The sequence below is a fragment of the Tachypleus tridentatus genome, chromosome 7 (genome assembly GCF_004210375.1).
Source record: "Tachypleus tridentatus isolate NWPU-2018 chromosome 7, ASM421037v1, whole genome shotgun sequence".
Lineage (NCBI taxonomy): Eukaryota > Metazoa > Arthropoda > Merostomata > Xiphosura > Limulidae > Tachypleus > Tachypleus tridentatus.
This window is the reverse complement of record NC_134831.1, coordinates 113,804,346-113,813,518: the sequence shown is the minus strand read 5'-3', so window position 1 is coordinate 113,813,518 and position 9,173 is coordinate 113,804,346. Positions and strand designations below refer to the sequence as shown.

At 32.3% G+C, this 9,173-nt stretch overlaps 1 protein-coding gene across 6 annotated transcripts in view; it reads right to left on the bottom strand.

Annotated features, from left to right (window-relative positions):
• Positions 1-250: 250 nt before the first annotated feature.
• Positions 251-9,173, bottom strand: part of LOC143256429 (guanylate kinase-like) — a 36,378-nt gene continuing 27,455 nt past the window's right edge. For all 6 annotated transcript variants that reach the window (XM_076513653.1, XM_076513652.1, XM_076513657.1 and 3 more), the window contains exons 6-8: positions 8,997-9,081; positions 5,266-5,351; positions 251-1,082 (exon numbers count right to left, since the gene is read on the bottom strand). In XM_076513653.1, coding sequence (XP_076369768.1) covers positions 1,047-1,082; positions 5,266-5,351; positions 8,997-9,081 — 207 coding nt within the window. In that variant the 3' untranslated portion in view covers positions 251-1,046. The remainder of the gene's footprint in view (positions 1,083-5,265; positions 5,352-8,996; positions 9,082-9,173) is intronic.

Below are 9,173 nucleotides of genomic sequence, written 5' to 3'. Positions count from 1 at the left end.
ACCAAACGTAAAAACTAAAACGTTCGGGATTGCCGCTCGGAAAGGGCTCTTTCTGCACCAAGTTCTATGTTTCATTTATTAGCACATATTTTTTTATAAAAAATGTGAACCTGCAAAATTAATCAGCATGAGTAGTTCTTTTGACTGCAAAGTTTTCTTTTTTCTGTAAAATTCACCTTTAACCACCTGGCCATGCCAGGTCCCAGAACCAGCAAAGTTATGATCATGTAATGAAAAAGAAAAACACATCGTAAATGATTCAGTTTATTACCTCCAAAATAATACAAGAACCCAACGTACATATTTAAAACATTATAGCCTTGAAATAGTTCGTTACTGATGATTATTGGATTGGAAGAAACAGTGATTTAAATAAATAATATCACAATATTAATGACTAGTTACAATTATTAATCGTATGTTTTAAGATAAAAAATCTAAAGTAAATAAAATGAATAACACAAACATGTGAACAGTGTCTGTTCAACCACATAACTGCTTTTGTCAAAAAAACTAAAAATACATGGTCCATTTTTCAGGAGCTATAATTAATAACATATTAAAAATATCTGTACAAATTTCAACACCACATCTAATGGGAAAAGTTATTTCTACAAACAATTATTTCTACATATTGCACAAAGATAAATTATTGTTTTGTTTCATTTCCAACAACAGAAGTTTATAAAATGTTCACAACATGCCAATAAAATAAACATATACTGGTTTAATTTGGTAAACTGTGAAACAGTTACTGTAGTGTGTAAATATATATTTAAGGAAACGTCTGTCTGGCCAAATATAATTTAAATCACACTGAAAATTAACTTTTAAATTAAGTTCACAAGGATATAATCAAATCTAAAAATATAAAGTAGAAATTCTCGGTTGAACAAATACCTCAAGATTTACTAAAAAAATACAATAAAAGATTAATCCAGATTAATAAATAACACAGTTACAACGTGACTACATCTGAAGTTAACTACTACATCCACTGCTTTCACCAAAATATCCAATGTTACCGACTTTGTACGAGATATCTTTCATTTATTTCTTATTCTTTTCAGTTCCTCAATGTCCTACAGTAAAGAAAATCGTATATCAGATAAATACATCAGTACACGTCATTCAAAACTATATTTAACATTATTATACACGTTTTTCCCTCAGCCACTGTTCAACAAGTCCTAATCATAAGTATTGAACAATGCCATCAAGTGATAGAGATTCATATAAAACATTAGAGGTTGATTAAAATAACCTGTTATAAAAAATAGTTGTTTATTTAATTTATCAGAACTGAACTCATATTCTGGTAGGGGATCCAAGTTCAAACCTTATTCACTTTCTATATTGTTCTCAAATTCCAGCAAGTAATATTTATACTAATGAGAGAATCCAACTTTTATCACAGTAAAAACAAACAAAACTAAAAATTGTCCATTAGAAACCCAAAACCTTCTCACACGTTAGTGACATAATTTTTGGTTCTGTACTGTACCTAGTTCTACTGTATAGTTCCAGGTTAACATTAATTTATCACTACCATAAACAAAACTGTACAGAACCTAGTTCTACTGTATAGCATCAGGTGAACGTTGATTTACCATTACTACCTACAAAACTACACAGAACCTAGTTCTACTGTATAGCATCAGGTGAACGTTGATTTACCATTACGACATACAAAACTACACTGTACCTAGTTCTACTATACAGGATCAGGTGAACGTTGATTTGCCATTACTACATACAAAACTACACTGTACCTAGTTCTACTGTATAGCATCAGGTGAACGTTGATTTGCCATTACTACATACAAAACTACACTGTACCTAGTTCTGCTATATAGCATCAGGTGAACGTTGATTTGCCATTACTACATACAAAACTACACTGTACCTAGTTCTACTGTATAGCATCAGGTGAACGTTGATTTACCATTACTACATACAAAACTACACTGTACCTATTTCTACTGTATAGCATCAGGTGAACGTTGATTTACCATTACTACATACAAAACTACACTGTACCTAGTTCTACTGTATAGCATCAGGTGAACGTTTATTTACCATTACGATATACAAAACTACACTGTACCTAGTTCTACTGTATAGCATCAGGTGAACGTTTATTTACCATTACGATATACAAAACTACACTGTACCTAGTTCTACTGTATAGCATCAGGTGAACGTTGATTTACCATTACTACATACAAAACTACAGCATACTAGTTCTACTGTATAGCATCAGGTGAACGTTGATTTACCATTACTACCTACAAAACTACACAGAACCTAGTTCTACTGTATAGCATCAGGTGAACGTTGATTTACCATTACTACATACAAAACTACACTGTACCTAGTTCTACTATACAGGATCAGGTGAACGTTGATTTGCCATTACTACATACAAAACTACTCTGTACCTAGTTCTACTGTATAGCATCAGGTGAACGTTGATTTGCCATTACTACATACAAAACTACACTGTACCTAGTTCTGCTATATAGCATCAGGTGAACGTTGATTTGCCATTACTACATACAAAACTACACTGTACCTAGTTCTACTGTATAGCATCAGGTGAACGTTGATTTACCATTACTACATACAAAACTACACTGTACCTAGTTCTACTGTATAGCATCAGGTGAACGTTGATTTACCATTATTACCTACAAAAGTACACTGTACCTAGTTCTACTGTATAGCATCAGGTGAACGTTGATTTACCATTATTACCTACAAAAGTACACTGTACCTAGTTCTACTGTATAGCATCAGGTGAACGTTGATTTGCCATTACTACATACAAAACTACACTGTACCTATTTCTACTGTATAGCATCAGGTGAACGTTGATTTACCATTACGCTATACAAAACTACACTGTACCTAGTTCTACTGTATAGCATCAGGTGAACGTTTATTTACCATTACGATATACAAAACTACACTGTACCTAGTTCTACTGTATAGCATCAGGTGAACGTTTATTTACCATTACGATATACAAAACTACACTGTACCTAGTTCTACTGTATAGCATCAGGTGAACGTTGATTTACCATTACTACATACAAAACTACAGCATACTAGTTCTACTCTATAGCATTAGGCGAACGTTGATTTACCATTACTACATACAAAACTACACTGTACCTAGTTCTACTGTATAGCATCAGGTGAACGTTTTTTTACCATTACGACATACAAAACTACACTGTACCTAGTTCTACTGTATAGCATCAGGTGAACGTTGATTTGCCATTACTACATACAAAACTACACTGTACCTAGTTCTACTGTATAGCATCAGCTGAACGTTTTTTTACCATTACGACATACAAAACTACACTGTACCTAGTTCTACTGTATAGCATCAGGTGAACGTTGATTTGCCATTACTACATACAAAACTACACTGTACCTAGTTCTGCTATATAGCATCAGGTGAACGTTGATTTGCCATTACTACATACAAAACTACACTGTACCTAGTTCTACTGTATAGCATCAGGTGAACGTTGATTTACCATTACTACATACAAAACTACACTGTACCTAGTTCTACTGTATAGCATCAGGTGAACGTTGATTTACCATTATTACCTACAAAAGTACACTGTACCTAGTTCTACTGTATAGCATCAGGTGAACGTTGATTTACCATTACTACATACAAAACTACACTGTACCTATTTCTACTGTATAGCATCAGGTGAACGTTGATTTACTATTACTACCTACAAAACTACACTGTACCTAGTTCTACTGTATAGCATCAGGTGAATGTTGATTTACCATTACGATATACAAAACTACACTGTACCTAGTTCTACTGTATAGCATCAGGTGAACGTTGATTTACCATTACTACATACAAAACTACACTGTACCTAGTTCTACTGTATAGCATCAGGTGAACGTTGATTTACCATTACTACATACAAAACTACACTGTACCTAGTTCTACTGTATAGCATCAGGTGAACGTTGATTTGCCATTACTACATACAAAACTACACTGTACCTAGTTCTACTGTATAGTTCCAGGTTAACATTAATTTATCACTACCATAAACAAAACTGTACAGAACCTAGTTCTACTGTATAGCATCAGGTGAACGTTGATTTACCATTACTACCTACAAAACTACACAGTACCTAGTTCTGCTGTATAGCATTAGGTGAACGTTGATTTACCATTACTACCTACAAAACTACACAGAACCTAGTTCTACTGTATAGCATCAGGTGAACGTTGATTTACCATTACGACATACAAAACTACACTGTACCTAGTTCTACTGTATAGCATCAGGTGAACGTTTATTTACCATTACTACATACAAAACTACACTGTACCTAGTTCTACTGTATAGCATCAGGTGAACGTTGATTTACCATTACTACATACAAAACTACACTGTACCTAGTTCTGCTGTATAGCATCAGGTGAACGTTGATTTACCATTAAGATATACTAAACTACACTGTACCTAGTTCTACTGTATAGCATCAGGTGAACGTTGATTTACCATTATTACCTACAAAAGTACACTGTACCTAGTTCTACTGTATAGCATCAGGTGAATGTTGATTTACCATTACTACATACAAAACTACACTGTACCTAGTTCTACTGTATAGCATCAGGTGAACGTTGATTTGCCATTACTACATACAAAACTACACTGTACCTAGTTCTACTGTATAGCATCAGGTGAACGTTGATTTACCATTACGCTATACAAAAGTACACTGTACCTAGTTCTACTGTATAGCATCAGGTGAACGTTGATTTACCATTATTACCTACAAAAGTACACTGTACCTAGTTCTACTGTATAGCATCAGGTGAACGTTGATTTACCATTACTACATACAAAACTACAGCATACTAGTTCTACTCTATAGCATCAGGTGAACGTTGATTTACCATTACGATATACAAAACTACACTGTACCTAGTTCTACTGTATAGCATCAGGTGAACGTTGATTTACCATTACTACATACAAAACTACACTGTACCTAGTTCTACTGTATAGCATCAGGTGAACGTTGATTTACCATTACTACATACAAAACTACACTGTACCTAGTTCTACTGTATAGCATCAGGTGAACGTTGATTTACCATTACTACATACAAAACTACAGCATACTAGTTCTACGTTTGTGACAAAAGTAGAAGGAAAACATTCCCCCTCATAAACAATAGACATTTCCAAGAGGATTTCGTACCTTGATTAGGAATTCTCTTAAGTACTTGTATGTATTCTTTACACTATCATTGACTAAAACTAGGTGAAAATTTTCTGGTGTTTCACCTGCACAGAATAAAAGAAACAATTATGTAAACAACAATAGTAGCACACACATCTGCATAACAGATTACATGTTAAGATTTTCTGTTAGGACAGTTAATAAAGCATCATCACAATACCAGTTCATAGATCTTCGGTCTAGATTTCAGTCATTTTTCAAAATTAATCTAAACCATTTCTTCTAGGTAATTAGTTTCAACTACATCTAAGTACAAAATACAAGAAATAAAAACATCAAACTAGTTAAGAAATTTTTCACTGAATTTTACTGTCTTAGCTGCAATTCTTACATGTTCATTAACAATCATTTACTGGTTTACTTCATCATCAAATATTATGGAACTGGTTTTGTTTCACACAGAGAAAATGAAGTTAAGCACTAATTTCTTAAAAAATGTGTTTCACACAAGACATGTTAGAAATTCTCAAATAATATCAGGTCTTATATCAATACTTAACAACCAGTCTGTATGTAACATAATACAGGGTACTGGGTAGGCTACAGAGAGCTAATACAGGGTACTGGGTGGGCTTCAGAGAGCTAATACAGGGTAATGGGTGGGCTCCAGAGAGCTTTAAAGTTTCTGATATTCAAATGTGAATCACATTAAACAAACTGAAATAAAGGACTTGATCTGTTAGCCTAAAAGTATATTTTTCTGCCACAAGAACTTACATCTCAGTGTTTTTGGCCCTGAAGCTAGAGAGTTTAAAAGTCTCACTGGACTGTGTTTGTCTGGTACAAAATAGCAAAAGTATTCCTGTTCTGGCATGTGTTACTTTTAGCCATCTCTACTGACACATAAACCACAGTGGAAACAGCTTTACAGAGCTGAGAAACCAGATCTTGTATTTAGCAAAACATTCACCCACACCTGTGTTTTGTGTAAGGTTTTTAATTGAGATTTAGGTTTTTAATCCATCATACCCTACAAACTAGTACAAACTGAGCCATGCTGATGGACAATCAATTTGGATTCAACATATTCATAAGAAATATAAATTTTATTTCAAAATATGGAAAAAAAACAAAAAAAAACTTTAAGCATCAGAAAACTCTGTGTGCAAATTAATCCATTAAATGTGTCTTCTAACTCGTACGTTGGGTGTTAAAAATGTTGAGAGAAAAGTCAGTTACTATTTCATAGGAGATAAGCAATGAAAAGTTAAATCTTTTTTCAATAAACATTTACTAATCAAATATTTTCAAAAGTTTCAAACTGGCATTACTTAAAGTCTTATTTTAAGGGAAATAACATGAACTTGTTAAAGTAAAAAAAAGCACCAGACCAGGGGCTGACCAATAACAGACAAATCAACTTGAGAAAGACAAGAAATGTTTGTCAATACTTAATTACAGGAAAAACCATCATTTAAAAAATGTTACTTATAATTAAGTTCAAGTTTTTTGAGAAGAAATAACTTTAAAAAAGTCAGTGGGCTTAGAAATATATTCAATATTCTCACAATTATGGAAAACAACTTGTAAGCATGAAAAATAACCATAAGATGTGGAAAATGAATCTTAAAAAGCTAGAATAATTCTAAACTTGAGGTTGAGATAATTTTGTAGAAAAATTCCAGTAAAATTCATTAAAATAAACTTGTTCTAATACTTCGTATATAGTCTCTTTAAAGACCAAATAAATGTCATCAAATGACTTGGTTAATTGTTCTTTGACCAATGGAGTAAGTTTTGTTATTGAGGTTTTTTTAAAGAATGGATAGATATAGGTTATGTTTTCAGATACAATGATTACCATAGAGGTAAGAATACAATTGTACCCCCACCCCCCATCAACAGAAAATGTCAACTGAACTTCTGACTTGACTGAGTTCAAGAAAAGAAACCAAACAGTGTCAAACAAGGTGGTGAAAATTAACATCTGTTCACTTGGAAAACAAACAGCACTTTATGCTTGTATTGAGACATCGTACTAGAAAGAATTCTGGAAAAAGGTTAAAATCCTACACGAACAGTTTAACCCCATTAAACCTGATAATGCTACCAAAAGAAAAATACATAAAACCTGAACTAGGTCTCCAATAATGGCATTTATAAACATAAGCCTAATAAATGTTACCAGAAGAAGTTGATATAAGATCAAAACTAGGTCTCCAGTACTGGTATTTATAAACATAAACCTAATAAATGTTACAAGAAGAAGCTGATATAAGATCAAAACTAAGTCTCCAATAATGGCATTTAAAAACATAAACCTAATAAATGTTACCAGAAGAATCTGATATAAGATCAAAACTAAGTCTCCAATAATGCCATTCATAAACATAAGCCTAATAAATGTTACCAGAAGAAGCTGATATAAGATCAAAACTAAGTCTCCAATAATGGCATTTATAAACATAAACCTAATAAATGTTACCAGAAGAAGCTGATATAAGATCAAAACTAAGTCTCCAATAATGGCATTTATAAACATAAGCCTAATAAATGTTACTGGGAGAAGCTGATATAAGATCAAAACTAAGTCTCCAATAATGGCATTTATAAATATAAACCTAATAAATGTTACCAGAAGAAGCTGATATAGGATCAAAACTAGGTCTTCAAAAATGGCATTTATAAACATAAACCTAATAAATGTTACCAGAAGAAGCTGATATAAGATCAAAACTAAGTCTCCAATAATGGCATTTATAAACATAAGCCTAATAAATGTTACCAGAAGAAGCTGATATAAGATCAAAACTAGGTCTCCAATAATGGCATTTATAAACAGAAGCCTAATAAATGTTACCAGAAGAAGCTGATATAGGATCAAAACTAGGTCTTCAAAAATGACATTTATAAACATAAACCTAATAAATGTTACCAGAAGAAGCTGATATAAGATCAAAACTAGGTATCCAATAATGGCATTTATAAACATAAGCCTAATAAATGTTACCAGAAGAAGCTGATATAAGATCAAAACTAGGTCTCCAATAATGGCATTTATAAACATAAACCTAATAAATGTTACCAGAAGAAGCTGATATAGGATCAAAACTAAGTCTCCAATAATGGCATTTATAAACATAAGCCTAATAAATGTTACCAGAAGAAGCTGATATAAGATCAAAACTAAGTCTCCAATAATGGCATTTATAAACATAAACCTAATAAATGTTACCAGAAGAAGCTGATATAAGATCAAAACTAGGTCTCCAATTATGGCATTTATAAACAGAATCCTAATAAATGTTACCAGAAGAAGCTGATATAGGATCAAAACTAGGTCTTCAAAAATGGCATTTATAAACATAAACCTAATAAATGTTACCAGAAGAAGCTGATATAAGATCAAAACTAGGTCTCCAATAATGGCATTTATAAACACAAGCCTAATAAATGTTACCAGAAGAAGCTGATATAAGATAAAAACTATGTTTGAACATTGAAACAAACAGTTTATCTTTGTAAAGTAGAACAGAATAAAGTATTTTTTTCCCTATAATAATTTCCAGTATTTTCCAAAACAACACGAGTTTTACAAAATTATATCATATTAAAAATCAGTATTGTTTAATTACAGTAACAACGGAGTGAATAGCTCTTACCTCGCCAGATTTATAAGAGAGAAAATTAATTATTCTAAGAAATGTTTAACAATATTAACATCAAATAACGAACAAGAAAATTTCTACCATATTTTATTTCTTCTTTGGCTTTAGCCAATCTTCTCTGAATACTTTCTTCTGTCTCAGTTCCTCGACCACGTAACCTTTCTTCCTGTGGAAGAAAATTCTTACTGTTGTTTATACAGAAACAGCAATCATTTCACATTAAAATAAATCAGAAAACTTTAAAAATAAAGGTCTAAT